The sequence below is a fragment of the Micromys minutus genome (assembly GCF_963924665.1).
Source record: "Micromys minutus genome assembly, chromosome: 22".
NCBI lineage: Eukaryota > Metazoa > Chordata > Mammalia > Rodentia > Muridae > Micromys > Micromys minutus.
The window spans coordinates 2,489,053-2,510,956 of record NC_137957.1 but is presented as its reverse complement, the minus strand read 5'-3'; the positions used below and the strand labels follow the sequence as shown (position 1 = coordinate 2,510,956).

Below are 21,904 nucleotides of genomic sequence, written 5' to 3'. Positions count from 1 at the left end.
CTTCATGAGACAATGTAAATTACTTTATAAACTACTATACAAACTATGGATTATATCTTGTAGGCTGTTGAAAATACCTTAAAATTATTGTATAACCTATAATTGCTTATGTATACACTCTTATGAAGAAAATCTGGCAGTAAAAATATTGTCCAAATAGAGAAAAATATTCCAGTGGGGGAGAAACTATTCCCATAATGTCATTTAAATGAAATAAGACTCTGATGAAACTTTGCTAATAAGGCTAAAATTGTCCAATTTCTAATGTGTGATTGATTAAAATATGGTTTCGAAATTATGAATATTTGATATTCAGAGTATTATCACTTAAATTCTATGCTAAAATCAATCATTTTTCTCTTCTGTGAGGAAGTGTTCTCTTTATGCAACAATACCTGGAATATATCAAAAATGTGAATCATTAATACATGTTATTTTAAGAGAACATACAGGATTAAATTGTTGAAATGAAGTAAAGGAATGGACATGTGGTTCTTTGCCTAATTTTTCCCTTTATCATAGGTTTGTCAGAGCACTGTAAAAAGGGTTAAAAATTCTCTGCAAGTCTTGTCAGTCACCTGTTTCATTGGAAATCTCATTTTCTGAGCAAGGAGTGCAGTCAAAGCAACAGGCAGGCTTGCTCTCCAGGACAACTTTTCTAAATCCAGGACTACAGCTTTCACTGCATACAGACCGAGGAATCTGAAAAATATTTAATAAAGATACAAAATGCTTAGTTCCTTATTAATGTCTAAGCAAAGTGTGTGTCTTATAACACAAAACAATTATTAACTAAGTTTTATGCTTAAGAAAGTAGGTAGTAGCTGTATCGCTGCATGTTTCCATGTAGCATGATATACACAGTGCATCCTTTTACACTTGGGCCCAAGATCATAAAACTTTGTAAGTTCTGTAAAGATGTCCGAATGTAGAACACCAAAGAGTAAAGTTGGGATATGCTGACAAAATGTGTAAAGAGGGTACAATGGGGCTCTAGGATGATACTATCCCTGAATTTCAACCTCCAAAATTAAAATGATTTATTTTCCATTATGTCTGCAATCTCCACAATCAGAACAATATGAATAAAATTTGCCATAAGACAAGTTTTTGGATTGTTCTTAGAAGCATATCCTATACTCCATTATCTAAATATTGCTGACTTATACACCATAGGTGCCGTCACATTTGGCATTTGAATGAAAATCAAAAAAGTTTGGACAGCAATAGCTATAAATCTCATATTCCAGATTTCGAATGAAATCTTCCTAGTGTTTTAACACACTGCTGTTACTATTCTAGGTCACTATGGATTTCACCCTCACACTGTGGTGTTAGAAACAGAACCCTCCTTTCCTCACATTAATTTTATTGCCTACATTTCTGAACAAGACAATTAAGTATAAAATGATACACACTCCCTTTATGTTACTTTTTGTCAAAGGCTTCAAAAAAAGGCCATTTGAAATTTGACTGTTACTATATAATTTTGTTGACTTATTTAAGGTTTCTTTTGTTGTAACAAAACAACATGCTAAGAGCAAATTGTGGACGGCAAGTTCACACTTAACTAAGACACTGGAAGTCATCATAAACATCCTGTCAGGTGTTTTGTTACAATAATATCAGAAAGGACAAATTCATGTGCTTTTTGAAATGGTGAAATGATTAGATAATTTTAAAATACTGAAAATACCAGAATAAGTAATCAGTAAATGACTTTATATTGGCAGTTATTGATATATTTGTGGTAGTGATAAATACAACCAAAAGTAATTAGATCTAGAATTATACATTATTTACTTTTTAAAAATAACTTATTAGGAACCACACCAACCTTGGTAAATCCTATGGGCCAGTTAATCATGTGTTCAGATATAGAAAGTTGTTTCCCCTTGGGAGCACTTGGAACAAACATACCCACTTTTATTGATAGTGAAAGGCCTGTTGGGAAATTCCAAACATTGGAAATATCATATTCTATATCTGTCTTTTTTTTCCAGTCCAGAACCACATGGTCACCAACAGAATTTTTTACTTGAATGTTTTTCAGAAAAGGGTGAAGCTAGAAGATAATTGAAACCATGTGATGAAGTTGCAGTTATAGAGTTATAACTAAATATAGAGTTATAAATAAAAATTTATAGAGTTATAACTAAATTGCAAATAAGACTGGGAAATAGAAAGTGGTAAAGGAAAAAAAGTCAGGGTCTCACTACTTGCAGATGATATGGTGGGATACAAAATTAACCCCAAAAATTCTACCAGAAGACATCTACAGCTGATAGACAATTTCAGCAAAATGAATAGATGTAAAAGGAACTCAATCAAATCCATAGCCTTCAGTTATTCAAATAAATGGGCAAAAAAAGAAAATCTAACCAAACAAGTGAAAGGTCTGTAGGACAAGAACTTCAAGTCTCTCAATAAATAAATCAAAGAATACCTCAGAAAATGGAGAGACCCTCCATGCTCATTTATGGGTAGGGTTAACATAATAAAACTGACCATCCTAACAAAATAAATCCTCAGATTCAATGCAATCCCACAAAAATTACTAAAGAGTATTTCACAGACAAGAGAAGACAATTTTCTACTTCATATGAAAACACAAAAAATGAAATATAGTGAGAATAATTGGAACAATAAAACAATTACTGAGTAGAGACACAGGCCTAGTGAGAAGGTGTTCCGATTAGCCAGGGGGCAGAGAGATATCTGCCGAGGGCACAGAGAGTGCACCCCTGCCCTGCTCGATCCAGGGACCCAGGAACCTGGCATTGGGCCCTCTGTTCCTAGCTGGTGGTTTTTGGGTGCAGAACAGGCGCTCGGACCATCCAACTCCAAAAACAGCTGAGATCAAGGGACACAGGCCAGGTACAAGGGAAAGGCGAGAACCAATCACTGACAACAAGATGGCAAGAGGAAAGCAAAAAAATGTACCCCAGAGAAACCAAGACAACTTGGCAACACTAGAACCCAGGTCTCCCAACACAGCAAACAGCAGAATGCCAAACACTCCCCAAAAGAAGACTCAGACCCGAAATCCTACCTCAAGATGATGATAAACATCCTTAAACAAGAACGGGAGAAAAAGTATAAAGATTTAGAAGCTTTTAAAGAAGAAACAAGAAAAACACTCAAAGAACTCAAAGAAGTAGAAGAAAACAGAACCAAAGAGATGAAGGAATGAAAGAAGGAATTTAAAATGGAAATGAACACAATAAAAAAACACTAAAAGAAAAAACCCTAGAGGTAGAAAACCTAAAAAAGAAATCAGGAGTCACAAATGCAAGCATTTCCAACAAACTACAAGAGATGGAAGAGAAAATCTCGGGAGCCAAAGACAACATTGAAAACATAGACAAAACAGTCAGAGAAGATGCAAAATCCAAAAAGCTCCTAACACAAAATGTCCAGGAAATCCAGGACACAATAAGAAGACCGAACCTAAGGATAATAGGAATAGAAGAGGGCGAAGAACATCAACTAAGAGGCACAGTAAATATCTTCAACAAAATCGTGGACGAAAACTTCCCTACCCTTAAGAATGAGATGACCATGAGAATAAAAGAAGCCTACAGAACTCAAATTGGTTGGATCAGAAAAGAAATTCCTCCCGACACATAATAGTCAAAACACCAAGTGCCCAAAGAAAGAAAGAATACTAAAAGCACTAAGGGAAAATGGTCAGGTAACATATAAAGGCAGAACAATCAGAATCACACACGATTTCTCAACAGAGACTATGAAAGCTAGAAGAGCCTGGACAGACATCATGCAGACACTAAGAGAACACAAGTGCCAGCCCAAGATGCTATACCCAGCAAAACTATCAATCACCATATATGGAGAAACTAAGATATTATAAGACAAAACTAAATTTACACAATATCTGACTACAAACCCAGCACTACAACAAATTGTAGGTGGAAAACCCAATACAATGAGGGGATCAAAATCGTAGTAAAAACAAGAAAACCTTTAAGCAAGAAAACGAAAAGAAGACACACAGGCACAATTCAACCTACAAAAGCAATAATAGCAGGAAACAGCAAACACTATTCCTTGATATCTATTAACATAAATGGACTCAACTCCCCCATAAAAATATACAGGCTATCAGACTGGATACATGAACAAAACCTAGCACTTTTGCTGCATACAGAAAACTTATCTCAGAAACAAAGACAGACACTAAAGAGTAAAAGGCTGGGAAAAAAAAACTTCCAAGAAAATGGCCCCAAGAAGCAAGCTGGAGTGGCTGATCTAATATCAAATAAAGTAAATTTCCAAAAAAAAAAAGGTGGTCAAAAAAGATAAGGAAGGACACTTTTTACTCATTACAGGGGAAATCTCTCAGGAGGAACTCTCAATCCTTAACATATATGCTCCAAACACAAAAGCACCCATATTCCTAAAAGAAACCCTACTAAAGCTCAAAAAAATACATTTCACCCCACACAATAATAGTGGGAGACTTTAATACCCCACTCTCACCAATGGACAGATCGTGGAAACAGAAACTTAACAAGGACACTGTAGTACTAGCAGAAACTATAAATCAACTGGAATTAATAGATATCCACAGAATATATCATCCTAAAACAAAAGAATACAACTTCTTCTCAGCACCTCGTGGCACCTTCTCCAAAATTGACCATATAATTGGACACAGAATGAGCCTCAATTAATATAAGAAGATTGAAATACTCCCATGCATCCTTTCAGACCTTCATGTTCTAAGGCTAGTCTTTAATAACAACAAAGACAACAAAAAGCCCATATACACATGAACCTGAACAATGCTCTTTTAAACAATAGCAGGGTCAAAGAAGAAATAAAGAAAGAAATTAAGAATTTTCTAGAATTCAATGAAAATGAAAGCATGACATACCCAAACCTATGGGATGCAATGAAAGCATTACTGAGAGGAAAACTCATAGCTCTGAGGGCTTCCAAAAAGAAACTGGAGAGAGAATACACCAGCAACTGAAGCTCTAGAACAAAAGGAAGCAGATACACCCAAGAAGAGTAGACGGCAAGAAATAATCAAATTTAGGGCAGAAATTAACCAAATACAAGCAAAAAGAACCATTCAAAGAATCAACAAAGCCAAGAGTTGGTTCTTTGAGAAAATTAAAAAGATGATAAACCCTTAGGCAGACAAACAAGAGGGCAAAGAGAGAGTGTCCAAATTAACAAAATCAGAAACAAAAGTGGAGAAATAACAACTAAAACTGAAGAAATTCAAGAAATAATCAGATCCTACTACAAAAGCCTATACTCAACGAAGATGGAAAATCTTGAAGAAATGGATGAATTCCTAGACAGATACAAAATAATAAAGTTAAACCAGGACCAGGTAAACCACCTAAATAATCCCATAACACCTAAAGAAATAGAAGATGTCATCACAAACCTCCCAACCAAAAAAAGCCCATGCCCAGATGGGTTCAGTGCAGAATTTTATCAGACATTAACTGATAATATAATACCAATACTCTGCAAACTATTCCAGAAGATGAGAAGAGATTGAATTAAAAGAGGTCCAGAGACAGACCCAATCTGGGATACATCTTAAGGGGATAATCCACAGTATGACACTTACTGATGCTATGGTGTACTAATAGACAGGAGCCTAGCAAGGCTGTCCTCTGAGAGGCCCAAAAGGCAGCTGACTGAGACATACAGACCTAACCCCAATGGACTGAAGTAAAAAAATAAACCCTGTGTTTGTATTAAAGGAAGGATGGAAGAAGCTGAGGAGGAGGTAAACCTCATAGAAAGACCAGTAATCTCAACTAACCAGGACCCCTGAGATCTATCAGACACTGAAACACCAACCAGGCAGCATACAGGAGCTGGTCCAAGGCCCCTGACATATAAACAACAGAGGACTGCCTAGTCTGTCCTCAGTGGGAGAAGATATTCCTAGCCCTGAAAATGCTTGAAGCACCAAAGGAGGCCTGGCAGGGCAATCGGTGAGGGTCATCCTTCTGGAGACAGGAGAAAAGGAATGAGATAAGAAACTGTGGAAGGGTAAACCAGGAAGGGCATAACGACATGTCTGTAAAAAAAATAAAGAAATAAATTCCCCAATAAAGAGACATAGATTATCGTCAAAATATGTAATCAGAATCCAGCATTTTGCTCCATACAGGAAACTCATCTCAGAAACAATGACAGATGCTACCTCAGAGTAAAAGTCTTGGAAATAGCCTTCCAAGCATATGGTTCCGGAAACAAGCTGGAGTAGCCAATCTAATATCAAATAAAATAGGTTTTCAACCAAAAGTTTTCAAAAAAAAAGATAAGAAAGAACACATTTTTTTCATCACAGGAAAAATCTATCATGATGAATTCACAATCATGAACATCTATGCTCCAAATACAAGTGCACTCACATAAAAAAAAAAAAAAACCAAAAAGGTCAAAACATACATTGCACCACACACAATAATAGTGGGAGACTTCAACCTCCCACTCTCACCAATGAACAGATCATGGAAGCAGAAACTGAACAGAGACACAGCAAAACTAGCAGAGGTTATGAACCAATTGGAAATAACAGACATCTATAGAACATTTAATCCAAAAAAAAAAAGAATATACCTTCTTCTGAGCACTTCATGGCACCTTTTCAAAAAGTGACCCTAGAGCTGGTCCAAAACAAGCTTTAACAGATATGAGATGATTGAAATACTTACATTGATCCTATCAGATCACCATGAAATAAGGCTAGTCTTTAATAAAAACAAAGACAAGAAAAAGCCCACATACAAATGGAAGCTGAACAATGCTCAACTTAATGATACCATGGTCAAAGGAGAAATAAAGAAATTAAGGATTTTTCTAGAATTTAATAAAAATGAAAGCACAACATAACCAAATCAATGAGATTCAATGAAAGCAGTACTAAAAGGAAAACTCATAGTTCTGAGTGCCTTCAAAAAGAAACTGAGGAGACCTTACACTAGTTGCTTGACAACACAGCTGAAAGCCCTAGAACAAAAAGAAGCAGATACACCCAAGAGGAGTAGACGACAGGAAATAATCAAACTCAGAACAAAAATCAATCAACCAAGTAGAAACAAAAAGAACCATAAAAAAATCAACAAAACCAAGAGCGGGTTCTTTGAGAAAATTGACAAGATTGATAAACCCTTAGCCAGACTACCTAGAGGGAAAAAAGAGTGTATGCAAGTTATCAAAATCAGAAAGGAAAGTGGGGAAATAATAACTGAAACTGAGGAAATTGAAGAAATCATCAGATCCTACTATAAAAGCCTATACTCAGCAAAGCTGGAAAATCTCAAAGAAATGGATAAATTTCTAGACAGATACCAGATACTAAAGTTAAACCAGGACCAGGTAACCCATCTAAATAATACCATAACACCTAAAGAAATAGAAGAAGACATCAAAAACCTCCCAATCAATAAAAAGCCCAGGTCCAGATGGGTTCAGTGCAGAATTTTATCACACATTTACTGTAGACCTAATACCAATACTCTCCAAACTACTCCACAAAATATAGTCAGATGGAACACTACCTAACTCATTTTTTGGGACCATAATAACCCTTGTTCCTAAACCACACAAAGACCATATAAGGAAAGAGAACTTCAGACCAATCTCACTTATGAACATTGATGCAAAAATACTCAACAAAAACCTTGCAAACTGAATCAAAAAACACATCAAAATGATCATTCACCATGAGCAAGTAGGCTTCATCCCTGGGATGAAGGGATGGTTTGATGTACGGAAAACCATCAGTGTAATCCACCATATAAACAAACTCAAAGAAAAAAACCCACATGGTCATCTCACTAGATGCTGAGAAAGCATTTGACAAAATTCAACACCCTTTCATGTTAAAAGCCTTGGAAAGAACAGGAGTCCAAGGCCCATACTTAAACATAATAAAAGCAATATACAGCAAACCAACAGCCAACATCAAACTTAATGCCGAGAAACTTGAAGCAATCCCACTAAAATCAAGGACTCCACAAAGCTCCCCACTCTCCCCCTACCTATTCAACATAGTACTGAAAGTCCTGGCTGGAGCAATTAGACAGCAAAAGGAAATCAAAGGGGTACAAATTGGAAAGGAAGAAGTAAAAACATCACTATTCGCAGATGACATGATAGTATACTTAAGTGACCCCACAAATTCCACCAGAGAACTCCTAAACCTGATAAACAAGTTCAGCAAAGTGGCTGGATATAAAATTAATTCAAACAAATAAGTAGCCTTCCTCTACTCAAAGGACAAACATGTGGAGAAAGAAATTAGGGAAAAGATACCCTTCACAATAGTCACAAAAAATATGAAATACCTTGGTGTGACTCTAACTAAGCAAGTGAAGGACCTGTATGACATGAACTTCAAAACTCTAAAGAAGGAAATCAAGGAAGATCTCAGAAAATGGAAAGATCTCCCATGCTCATAGATTGGAAGGATCAACATTGTAAAAATAGCCATCTTACCAAAAGCAGTCTACAGATTCAATGCAATCCCCATCAGAATTCCAACCCACTTCTTCATTGAGTTGGAAAGAGCAATGTGTAATTTCATCTGGAATAACAAAAGACCTAGAGTAGTGAAATCCATCCTCAACAACAAGATAAACATCTGCGGAATCACTATTCCTGATCTCAAGCTATATTACAAGGCAATTGTGCTAAAAACTGCATGGTACTGTACAGAGATAGGCACGTGGACAAATGGAATAGAATAGAAGATCCAGAAATGATCCCTCACATATATGGTCACCTGATTTTTGACAAAGGAGTTATAAAAATTCAATGGAAAAAGGACAGCCTATTCAACAAATGGTGTTGGTCCAACTGGCACTCAGCATGCAGAAGAATGAAAATAGACCCTTTCTTATCTCCTTGTACAAAGCTTAAGTGCAAGTGGATCAAAGATCTCCACATTAAACAAGGTACACTGAAAGTATTAGATGACAAAGTAGAGAAAACCTTATAACACATAGGCACAGGAGAAAATTTCCTGAACAGAACACCAATGGCGCGTGCTCTAAGGTCAAAGATTGACAAATGGGACTTAATGAGATTGCAAAGTTTCTGTAAGGCTAAAGACAATGTCAAGAAAACAAAATGGCAGCCAACAGAGTGGTAGAAGATCTTTCCCAACCCCACATCAGAAAGAGGCCTAATATCTAAGATATACAAAGAACTCAAGAAGCTAGACACCAGAGAATCAAACAACCCTATTAAAAAATGGGGTATAGAAATAAACAAAAAGTTCTCATTTGAGGAATATTGAATGGCTGAGAAGCATCTGAGGAAGTGCTCGACATCATTAGTATCACAGTGGAAACTCGACTTTCAGGAGATCAAACACATCTAGTATCTCAGAGACAGTTTGACTACCAGGAGCTCTAACACACTCAGGATCCAAGGATTACCTGACCCCAGAGTCACTGGATCATAGAGACACCTTGACTCTGAGAAATTCTGAAACAATCATAATCTCAAGAAAGATGGGTTACAGTCAGAGATAGCTAGGGTAGTTAGCACTAAAGACAACCAGATGGAAAGATGAAATCTCAAGAACATAAGCAACAGAAACCCAGGCTACTTGGCATCATCAGAACACAGTTTTTTTCACTACAGCTAGTACTGAATTTTCCATCACACCTGAAGCAAAATTTGGATTATAAATGTCTTATGATGATGATAGAGAACTTGAGAAAGGACATGAATAACTCCCTTAAAGAAATACAGGGTAACACTACCAAATAGGATAAGGGATTAAAGAAAACCATCCAGGAACTAACAATGGATATAGAAACAATAAAGAAATCTCAAAAGGAGAACTCCCTAGAGGTAGAAAACCTAGGATAGAGATCAGGAATTATAGGTGCAAGCATCACAAATAGAGTAAAAGAGATTTAAGAAATAATCTCAGGGGCAGAAAATACCAAAGAAATCATTGATACAATGGTCAAAGAAAATGCAAAGCACATAAACCTCCTAACCCAATACATCCAAAAAATCCAGGGCACAATGAGAAGATCAAACCTAAGAATAATAGACATAGAAGAAAGCAAAGATTCCCAACTGAAAAGACTACTATATCCAGAAAACCTCTCAATTACCATAGATGGAGAGACCAAGATATTCCATAACAAAAAAAATTTACACAATATCTTTTCACATATTCAGGCCCACAAAGGATAATAGATGAAAATCTCCAACACAAGGAGAAAATCTGCACCCCAGGAAAAGCAATAAAGTAATCTTCTTGCAACACACCCAAAATAAGGTAGGCACACAAACATAATTCCACCTCTAACACCAAAAATATTAGGAAACAGCAATCACTATTCCATAATATCTCTTAACATCAATTAATTCAATTCACAAATAAAAAGACATAGACAAACACACTGGATAAGTAAACAGGACCCAGAAATTCAGGTAACACACCTCAGTGACAAAGACAGATGCTATTTTGAAGTCAAAGACTGGAAAACAATTTTCCAAGCCAATGGTCCCAAGAAACAAGCTAAAGGGACATGTTAATATCGAATAAAATTGGCTTTCAACCAAAAGTAATCAATAATTAAGAAAGAACACTTCATAGCCATCAAAGCAAAAAAAAAAAAAAAAATCACCAAAATGAACTCTCAATTCTGAATATCTATGCAAGGGCACTCACATTCATAAAAACAACTTTACTAAAGCTCAAAGCATACATTGAACCACACACAATAATATTGGGAGACTTCAACACCCCACTCTCTTTAATGGACAGATCATCGAAACAGAACCTGAACAGAGAAACAGCACAACAAACAAAAGTTATGAACCAAATGGATTTGACAGATATCTATAGAACATTTCATCCTAAAATAAAAGAATATACCTTTTCTCAACAACTTATGGTACCTTTTCAAAATTGACCATGTAATTAGTCACAAAACAGGACTCAACAGATAAAATAAGATTGGAATATCTCGGGCTCATACAGGCTGAGCAACTGTGACTGGGAACAGATCTTAGGAACTTCTGTTCCCAACCGGAGACTACTTCAGGACGCAGAGCAGAGCCTGGCCCAACTGCCAGCGGAAAGGCGGCTAGGACAGGCTGAGCAACTGGGACTGGGAACAGATCTTAGGAACTTCTGTTCCTACCCGGAGACGACTTCAGGACACAGAGCAGAGCCTGGCCCACCTGCCAGCCGGAACCTGGGCTGCCGGGGAGTAGAGAGATCTCTGCGGAGTGCACACGAAAAGTGTACCAGGGACACAGACCAGATACAAAGGAAAGGTAAGAACATATCACTGACAACAAAATGGCAAGAGGAAAGAGAAAGAGTATATCCCAAGGAAACCAAGACAATCTAGCAACACCAGAACCCAGCTCTCCAATAGTAGCAAACATCGGAATTCCAAACACTCCAGAGAAAGAAGACACAGACCTGAAATCATGCCTCAAGACGCTGATAGAGTTACTTAAACAAGAAAGGGAGGAAAACCAAAAAGATTCAGAAGCTTTTAAAGAAGAAACAAGAAAAACACTCAAAGAACGCAAAGAACGAGAGGAAAACAGAAGAAAGAAATAAAGGAATGGAAGAGGGAAATTAAAACAGAAATTGACACAATAAAGAAAGCGCTAAAAGAGATAACCCTAGAGTCAGAACACCAAAAAAAGAAATCAGGAGTCACAGAAGCAAGCATTTCCAACAGATTACAAGAGATCGAGGAGAGAATCTCGGGGGCAGAAGACAACATTGCAAACATAGACAAAACAGCCAGAGAAGATGCAAAAAACAAAAAGCTCCTAACCCAAAATGTCCAGGAAATACAAGACACAATGAGAAGACCGAACCTAAGGATAATAGGAATAGATGAGGGAGAAGAGTATCAACTAAGAGGCACAGTAAATATCTTCAACAAAATCATAGAAGAAAACTTCCCTAACCTCAAGAATGAGATGACCACGAGCATAAAAGAAGCCTTCAGAACTCCAAATAGGTTGGACCAAAAAAGAAATACCTCCCGACACATAATAGTAAAAACATCAAGTGCCCAAAGTAAAGAAAGAATACTAAAAGCAGTAAGGGGAAAAGGTCAGGTAACATATAAAGGCAGACCAATCAGACTCACACCCGATTTCTCAAAAGAGACTATGAAAGCTAGAAAAGCCTGGACAGACATCATGCACTCCTTAAGAGAGCACAAGTGCCAGCCCAAGCTGCTATACCCAGCAAAACTATCAATCACCATCGATGGAGAGACAAAGATATTTCAAGACAAATCAAAATTCACACAATATCTGACCACAAACCCAGCACTACAACGAATTATAGGTGGAAAACCCAATACAAGGAGAGAAAATACAGCCTAGTAAAAACAAGAAAACTCCTAAACAAGAAAACTAAAAGAAGAAAAAAACACAGACACAACTCAACCCAAAAAAGCAAAGATGGCAGGAAACAGAAACAATTATTCCTTGATATCTATTAACATAAATAGTCTCAACTCCCCAATAAAGAGACATAGACTATCAGACTGGATACATAAACAAAATCCAGCCTTTTGCTGCATACAGGAAACTCATCTCAGAGACAGAGACAGACACTATCTCAGAGTAAAAGGGTGGGAAAAAACTTCCAAGCAAACAGCTCCAAGAAGCAAGCTGGAGTGGCTATTCTAATATCGAATAAAGTAAATTTCCAACCAAAAGTTATCAAAAAAGATAAGGAAGGACACTTTTTACTCATTACCGGGGACATCTGTCAGGAGGAACTCTCAATCCTTAACATATATGCTTCAAATAAAAAATCACCCACATTCATAAAAGAAACTCTACTAAAGCTCAAAAAATACATTTCAACCCACACAATAATAGTGGGAGACTTTAATACCCCACTCTCACCAATGGACAGATCAGGGAAACAGAAACTGAACAAGGACACTGCAAAACTAGCAGAGACTTTGAACCAACTAGAATTAATAGATATATACAGAACATACTGTCCTAAAGTAAAAGAATACACCTTCTTCTCACCACCCCATGGCACCTTCTCGAAAATTGACCACATAATTGGACACAGAACGAGCCTTCATCGATATAAGAAGATTGAAATACTCCCATGCATCCTCTCAGATCACCATGGTCTACGGCTGGTCTTTAACAACAACAAAGACAACAAAATGCCCACATACACATGGCAACTAAACAATGCTCTGTTAAAGGATAGCAGGGTCAAAGAAGAAATAAAGAAAGAAATTAAGGACTTTCTAGAATTCAATGAAAATGATAACACAACATACCCAAACCTATGGGATGCAATGAAAGCAGTATTGAGAGGAAAACTCATAGCCCTAAGTGCTTCCAAGAAGACTGGAGAGAGCTCACATCAGCAACCTGACAGCACAGCTAAAGCCCTAGAACAAAAGGAAGCAGATATACCCAAAAAGAGTAGACGGCAAGAAATAATCAAAATCAGGGCAGAAATAGACCAAATAGAAACAAAAAAAAAAACCATTGAAAAAATCAACAAAACAAAGAGTTGGTTCTTTAAGAAAATCAACAAGATTGATAAACCCCTAGCCAGACTAACTAAAGTGCAAAGAGAGAGTATCCAAATTAACAAAATCAGAAAGGAAAGTGGTGACATAACAACTGAAACTAAGGAAATTCAAGAAATCATCAGATCCTACTACAAAAACTTATACTCCACAAAATTGGAAAATCTGGAGGAAATGAACGAATTCCTAGACAGATACAAGGTCCCAAAGTTTAACCAGGACCAAGTAAACCATCTAAATAACCCTATAACACCTAAAGAAATAGAAGAAGTCATCAAAAGCCTCCCAACCAAAAAAAGCCCAGGTCCAGACGGGTTCAGTGCAGAATTTTATCAGACATTTATTGGGGATATAACACCAATATTCGCCAAACTATTCAAAAGATAGAATCAGATGGAATATTACCCAACTCATTTTTTGAGGCTACAATAACCCTCGTACCTAAGCCACACAAAGACCCTACAAGGAAAGAGAACTTCAGACCAATCTCACTTATGAACATTGATGCAAAAATACTCAACAAAATACTTCCAAACCGAATCCAAGAACACATCAAAACGATCATTCATCATGACCAAGTAGGCTTCATCCCTGGGATGCAGGGATAGTTTAACATAAGGAAATCCATCAATGTAATCCACCATACAAACAAACTTAAAGACCAAAATCACATGGTCATCTCACTAGACGCTGAGAAAGCATTCGACAAAATCCAACACCCCTTCATGTTAAAAGTCCTGGAAAGAACAGGAATCCAAGGCCCATATTTAAACATAATAAAAGCAATATACAGCAAACCAACAGCCAACATCAAACTTAATGGCGAGAAACTTGAAGCAATCCCACTAAAATCAGGGACTCGACAAGGCTGCCCACTCTCTCCCTACCTATTCAACATAGTACTGGAAGTCCTGGCTGGAGCAATTAGACAGCAAAAGGAGATCAAGGGGATACAAAATGGAAAGGAAGAGATAAAAACATCACTCTTTGCCAATGACATGATAGTGTACTTGAGTGACCCCAAAAATTCCACCAGAGAACTCCTACAGCTGATAAACAAGTTCAGCAAAGTGGCCGGATACAAAATTAACTCAAACAAATCAGTAGCCTTCCTATACTCAAAGGACAAACATGTGGAGAAAGAAATTAGGGGAAAGGTATCCTTCACAATCGTTACAAAAACTATGAAATACCTTGGTGTGACTCTAACTAAGGAAGTGAAGGACCTGTATGACAAGAACTTCAAACCTCCAAAGAAAGAAATTGAGGAGAATCTCAGAAAATGAAAAGATCTCCCATGCTCATGGATTGGAAAGATCAACATCTTAAAAATGGCCATCCTACCAAAAGCAATCTACAGATTCAATGCAATCCCCATCAAAATTCCAACCCAGTTCTTCATGGAATTGGAAAGACCAATGTGCAATTTCATATGGAATAACAAAAGACCTAGAATAGCGAAATACATCCTCAACAACAAAAAAACATCTGCGGGAATCACTATCCCTGACCTCAAGCTATATTACAAGGCAATTGTGCTGAAAACTGCATGGTACTGGTACAGAAATAGGCAAGTGGATCAATGGAATAGAATAGAAGATCCAGAAGTGAGCCCTCATGTATATGGTCACCTGATTTTTGACAAAGGAGCAGTAAACATTCAATGGAAAAAGGACAGCCTATTCAACAAATGGTGCTGGTCCAACTGGCACTCAACATGCAAAAGAATGAAAATAGACCCGTTCTTATCTCCTTGTACAAAGCTCAAGTGTAAGTGGATTAAAGATCTCCACATTAAACCAGATACACTGGAACTATTAGATGAGAAAGTAGGGAAAACCTTAGAACACATAGGCACAGGAGAAAATTTCCTGAACAAAACACCAATGGCTCAAGCTCTAAGGTCAAAGATTAACAAATGGGACTTAATGAGATTGCAAAGTTTCTGTAAGGCTAAGGACATCGTCAAGAAAACAAAACGGCAACCAACAGAATGGGAAAAGATCTTTACCAACACCACATCAGATAGAGGCCTAATATCCAAGGTGTACAAGGAACTCAAAAAGCTAGACACCAGAGAATCAAATAACCCTATTAAAAAATGGGGTACAGAGCTAAACAAATCATTTTCAGTTGAGGAACACCGAATGGCCGAAAAACATCTGAGGAAGTGCTTGACATCCTTAGCCATCAGGGAAATGCAAATCAAAACAACCCTGAGATTCCACCTCACACCAGTCATATTGGCCAAGATCTAAAACTCAGATGACAGCAGATGCTGGTGAGGCTGCGGAGAAATAGGAACACTTCTCCACTGTTGGTGGGGTTGCAAGCTAATACAACCACTCTGGAAATCTGTCTGGTGATACCTCAGAAAATTGGATATAGTACTACCTGAAGACCCAGCTATTCCACTTCTAGGCATATACCCCAGAGACACTTTAATACACAACAAAGATATATGCACCACAATGTTCATAGCGGCTCTATTTATAATAGCCCGAAGCTGGAAGGAACCCAGATGTCCTTCAGAAGACGAATGGATACAAAAATTGTGGTACATATACACAATGGAATACTATTCAGCCACCAGAAACAATGACTTAACCAAATTCTTAAGAAAATGGCTGCATCTAGAGAATATCATCCTGAGTGAGATAACCCAGTCACAAAAGAACAGACATAATATGCAGTCACTGATAGTGGGATGCTAACCCCAGAGGCTTGCACTCCCCCAGAAACAACTCACAGACTGTATGAAGTCCAAGAAATAAAGAAAACAAAAAAATATACATATATTCACAAAACAAGAAGACTTTGACTATTTCCATGTTGCGTTTTGTTTTGCATGTACTTTACGCTTATTGTAACTAGTAGGTTTTCAATGCATACTGTCAAGCCCTTGAAAAAAAATCAAGTACTGACTAAAAAACATATTCACATGGTTTTATGTAAAATTTATTTTAATGTCTGAAAAAACAGTACTGACAAAAATGTATAATTTTAAGCAAAAAATGTTTAAAATCTTTAAAAAAAAAAAAAAGAAGTTGAAATGGTGACATTTGAAAAAAAAAAAAAGATTTAAATATCTCATGTATCCTATGGATCAGCATGGACCAAGGCTGGTCTTCAATAACAACAAAAGCAACAGGAAGCCCACAACGTGAAGGCTGAACAAGGCTCTACCCAATGGTAACTTGGTAAAGAAAGAAGTAAAGAAAGAAATTAAAGACTTTTTAGAATTTAATGAAAATGAAGACACAACATACCCAAACTTATGAGGTACAATGAAAGCAGTGCTAAGAGGAAAACTCATAGCTCTGAGTACCTCCAAAAATGAAACTGAAGAGAGCATACACTAAGAGCTTAACATCCCACCTGAAATCTCTAGAAAAAAAAAAAAAGCAAATAGACCCAAGAGGAGTAGACAAAAGAAATAATCAAACTCAGAGCTGAAATCAAACAAGTAGAAACAAAAAGAACTTTGCAAAAAAAAGAAAACCAGGAACTGGTTCTTTGAAAACATCAACAAGATAGTTAAAACCCTAGCCAAACTAACCAGAGGGCACAGGAACATTATTCAAATTAACAATTTCAGAAATGTAAAGGGAAGCATTACAACAGAAACATAAGAAATTCAAAAAATCATTGGATCCTACTACAAATGCCTATAGTTAAAAAAAAACTGGAAAATCTGAATGAAATGGACAAATTTCTAGACAAGTTAAAGCAAGATCAGATAATCCATCTAAAGAGTCCCATAACACATTAAAAAAATAGAAGCAGTCATTAAAAGTTTCCCAACCAAAAAAACAAAAAAAAAACAAAAAACAAAAAACAAAAAACAGGACCAGATGTATTTAGTACAGAATTCTATCAGACCTTCAAGGAAGCCCTAATATTAATATTCTTTAAACTATTTCACAAAATTGGAACAGAGGAACATGGCACAAATAGTTCTATAAAGCCACAATTTTACTTTTACCTAAACCACACAAAGAAACAGAACCTCAAACCAATCTCCCTTATAAATATTGTTACAAAAATACTCAATAATATTCTCACAAACCGAACCCAAGAACACATCAAAACAGTCTTCCATCATGATCAAGTAGGCTTCATCCAAAAGATGCAGGGATGGTTCAATATATGGAAATTCACCAAAGTGATCCACTATATAAAAACTCAAAAAAAAATGCATTATCATCTCATTAGATACTGAGGGAGCATTTAACAAAATTCAATACCCCTTCGTGTTAAAAATCCTTGAAAGATCAGGAATTCAAGGCCCATATGTAAACATTGTAAAAGTAATATACAACAAACCAGTAGCCAGCATCAAACTAAATGCTGAGAAATGTAAAGCAATCACATTAAAATTAGGGGATAGACAAGGCTGCCCACTCTTCCCCAACTTATTCAATATAGCACTAAAAGTTTTAGCTAGAGCAATTAAATGGAAAAAGGAAATCAAAGAGATACAAATAAGAAAGGTAGAAGTCAAAATATCATTATTTGCAGATGATATGATAGAATACATAAGTGGCCCCAAAAATTCCACCAGAGAATGCCTAGAGCTGAAAAACAACTTTAGAAAAGTGACTGGATATAAAATATACTCAAACAAATCAGTACCCTTACTTTACTCAAAGGATAAACAGACTGAGAAAGAAATTAGAAAAATGACACCCTTCACAATAGTCACAAACAATATAAAATATCTTGGTGTGACTCTAACTGAGGAAGTGAATGTCCTGTACGACAAGAACTTCAAGTCTCTAAAGAAGAAAATTAAAGAAGATCTCAGAAGATGAAAAGATCTCCAATGCTCATGGATTGGCAGGAATAATCTAGTAAAAATAGCCATCTTCCAAAAGCAATCAACAGATTCAGTGCAATCCCCATCAAAATTCCAGATCAACTCTTCATAGAGTTGGAAAGAGCCACTTTTTAATTCATTTAGAATAACAAAAAAGTATATAAAACTATTCTCAACAATAAAAGAATTGCTGTGCTGTTCAGAATTCCCAAACATAAGCTGTATTACTGATTAACCATGATTAAAACTGCATAATATTGGTACAGAAACAGGAAGGTAGATCAATAGAATAGAACTGAAGACCCAGAAATGAACAAACATACCTATGGTAACTTGATCTTTGACAAAGGAGTGGAAACCATCCAGTGGAAAAAAGACAGCATTTTCAACAAATGGGGCTGGTTCAACTGGAGGTCAGCATGTAGAAAAGTGCAAATTGATTCATTCTTGTCTCCTTATACAAATTTAAGTAAAAGTGGATCAAGGACCTTCACATAAAACCCGATACACTGAAAATAATAGAAGACAAAGTGGGGAAGAGGCTCGAGCTCATAGTCACATGGAAAATTTCCTGAATAGAACACCAATGGCTTATTCTCTAAAATCAAAAAGCAACAAATGGGACCTCATAAAATTCAAAGTACCTGTAAGGGAAAGGACTTTGTCAATGGGAAAAATAGACAACCAGTAGATTGGGTAAAGATCATAACAATTCCTAAATCTAATAGAGGTCTAATATCCAATATATACAAAGAACTCAAGAGGTTAGACTCCAGAGAATCAAATAATTCTTTTAAAATGGGGTACAGAGCTAAACAAAAAAATCTCAACTGAAGAATATCAAATGGCTGAGAAGTACTTTTTAAAATGTTCAACATTCTTATTCATCAGGGAAATGCAAATTAAAACAATCCTGAGATTACACCTCACACCAGTCAAAATGGCCAAGTTCAAAAACTCAGGTGATAGCACATACTTTCTCCAGTTTGGAGTAAAGGATAACTTCTCTCTTGTTTGTAGAATTGTAAGCTTCTATGACCAGCCTAGAAATCAGTCTGGTGGTTCCTCAGAAAATTGGTCATAATACTACCTGAGGAGCCAGTTATACCACTCGTGGGCATAAACCCAGAAGATACTTCAATATATAAACAGAGATACATGCTCCACTATGTTCAAAGCAGCCTTGTTTGTAATAGCCAGAAGCTCAACACAACCTAGATGTTCTTCAACAAAGGAATGGATACAAAATATGTGGTACATTTATAGAATGGAGTACTACTTAGCTATTTAATGCCATAATTTTATGAAAATTCTTAGGCAAATGGATGTAACTAGAAAATATCGTCCTAAGTTAGGTAACCCTGTCACAAAAGAACACACATGGTATGTACTCAAAAATAAGTGGATAATAGCCCCAAAGCTTGGATTACCCAAGATACAATCCACAGGCCAATTGAAGCTCAAGAATTTTGAAGACCAAAGAGTAGAAGCTTCAGTACTTCTTAAAAGGGGGAACACATATTCACAGAAGGAAATACAGAGCCAAAGTTTGGAGCAGTGACTGAAAGATAGACCATCCAGAGACTTTCTCACCTAGGGATCTATCCTATATACTGTCACCAAACCCAGACAACATTTTGGATGACAAGAAATGCATGATGACAGGTGATTGATGTATCTGTCTCCTGAGTGCTCTGCCAGAGCCTAAGAAAAACAATTGGATGCTCTCAACCAACCATTGGACTGAAAATGGTCTCCCCAATGGAGGAGTTAGATAAAGGACTGAAGGACATGAAGGGGTTTGCAAACCCACCAGAAGAACAACAACATCAACCAACCAGACCCCTGGAGCTCCCAGAGACTAATTCCCCAACGAAGGAGTACACATGAAGGAACCCATTGCTCCTGCAACATATATACCAGAGGATGGCCTTATCAGACATCAACAAGAGGACAGGTCTTTGGCCCCATGTAGGTTCAAGTATATTCCCACTTTAAGGTAATGCTAGAGCTGGGAGATGGGGTGTGAGTGGGGTGGGTTTAGAAACATTGTCATAGAGGCAGGGGTAGGGGATGGGATAGGGGAATTCCAGAGGTAAAACTGAGAGAGGTGATAACATTTAAAATGTAAGTTAAAAAATATTTAATTAAAAAAATTAAAAGAATCAAAAGACATACAAAATGCCCCAGCAACCAAAGATCCAAATCTTAACAAAAATAATCATGATACATTACTCTCAAGTCAGGTAGACAAGAATAACTTCAGAACACCAATCAGCCAGTCACTTCGATTTTATTTAATTCCAGATGCATACAAGTTGACTCTTACAAACATCTTCATCATCTTTACCCTTTAATCAGGTTGCTGTTGCCAAATACAATTCTCCTTCCTAAATATGCTCTGTAAGTTTTAACTAAATTCTCTCTCTCCCTACCCCCCCCCCCTTTAGTTCCTTTTATTAAGTTTTGGAATTTTCATCCTGATACCATATTGCCTTCATGGGAGGCACTCCTCCACAATTTCTACCATTATCCTTCCCTCTTTTTCTCTTCTCATAGGGTGGAACCTGCATGTAGGCCCCAACATTTGACATCAAGTCACTGAAAAGCTAGACAAATATTCAAAAACCTTGATTTTTCTAATGAGATCTTACCAAGATAAATATCACTGATGTTTCTACCAGAAGCAGAATTTTTCCATATACAGCAGCCAACAAATTAGGATAGAATCTTTACTAATCCTACAACTCACAGAGGGCTAATATCCAATATATACAAAGAACTCAAGAAGTTAGACTCCAGAGAATCCAATAATCCTATTTTAAAATAGGGTACAGAGCAAAGCATAGAATTCTCAACTAAGGAAGGTGAGAAGCACCTAAACAATGTTCAACATCCCTGGTCATCAGGGAAATGCAAATCCAAACAGCCCTGAGATTCCACCTCCTACAAGTCAGAATGGCTAAGATCAAAAACTCAGATGACAGCAGATACTGTTGAGGATGTGGAGAAAGAGAAACACTCCTCCACTATTGGTCAGATTGTAAGCTGGTACAACCTCTCTGAAAATCAGATAATTATCTGGTGGTTCCTCAGATAATTGGACATATTATCTGAAAACCCAGCTATACCACTCCTGGGCATATACCCTAAAGACTCTCCAACTTATAACCAGGACACATGCTCCAACATGTTCATAGCAGCCTTATTTATAATAGCAATAATCTGGAAAGAACCCAGATGTCCTTCAACAGAGGAATGGATACAGAAATTGTGGTGTATGTACACAATGGAGGTACCACAAATTGTGGTAATGTACTCAGCTATTAGAAACGACTTTATAAAATTCCTACGCAAATGTATGGCATTAAAAACTATCATCCTGAGTGAGCTAACCCAGTCACAAAAGAACACACATGGTATGCACTCACTAATAACTAGATACTAGCCCCCCAAAAAGCTCTGAATAACCAAGAAACAATTCACAGACCTTATGAAGCTCAAAGAGAAG

At 36.8% G+C, this 21,904-nt stretch overlaps 1 protein-coding gene across 1 annotated transcript in view; it reads right to left on the bottom strand.

Annotated features, from left to right (window-relative positions):
- LOC308434858 (vomeronasal type-2 receptor 116-like) overlaps positions 1-21,904 on the bottom strand; it is a gene marked incomplete at both ends in the record, with an annotated part of 49,205 nt that overhangs the window by 19,766 nt on the left and 7,535 nt on the right. Inside the window, 2 exons of the mRNA XM_080935311.1 lie at positions 579-702; positions 1,838-2,065. Coding sequence (XP_080791437.1) covers positions 579-702; positions 1,838-2,065 — 352 coding nt within the window. The remainder of the gene's footprint in view (positions 1-578; positions 703-1,837; positions 2,066-21,904) is intronic.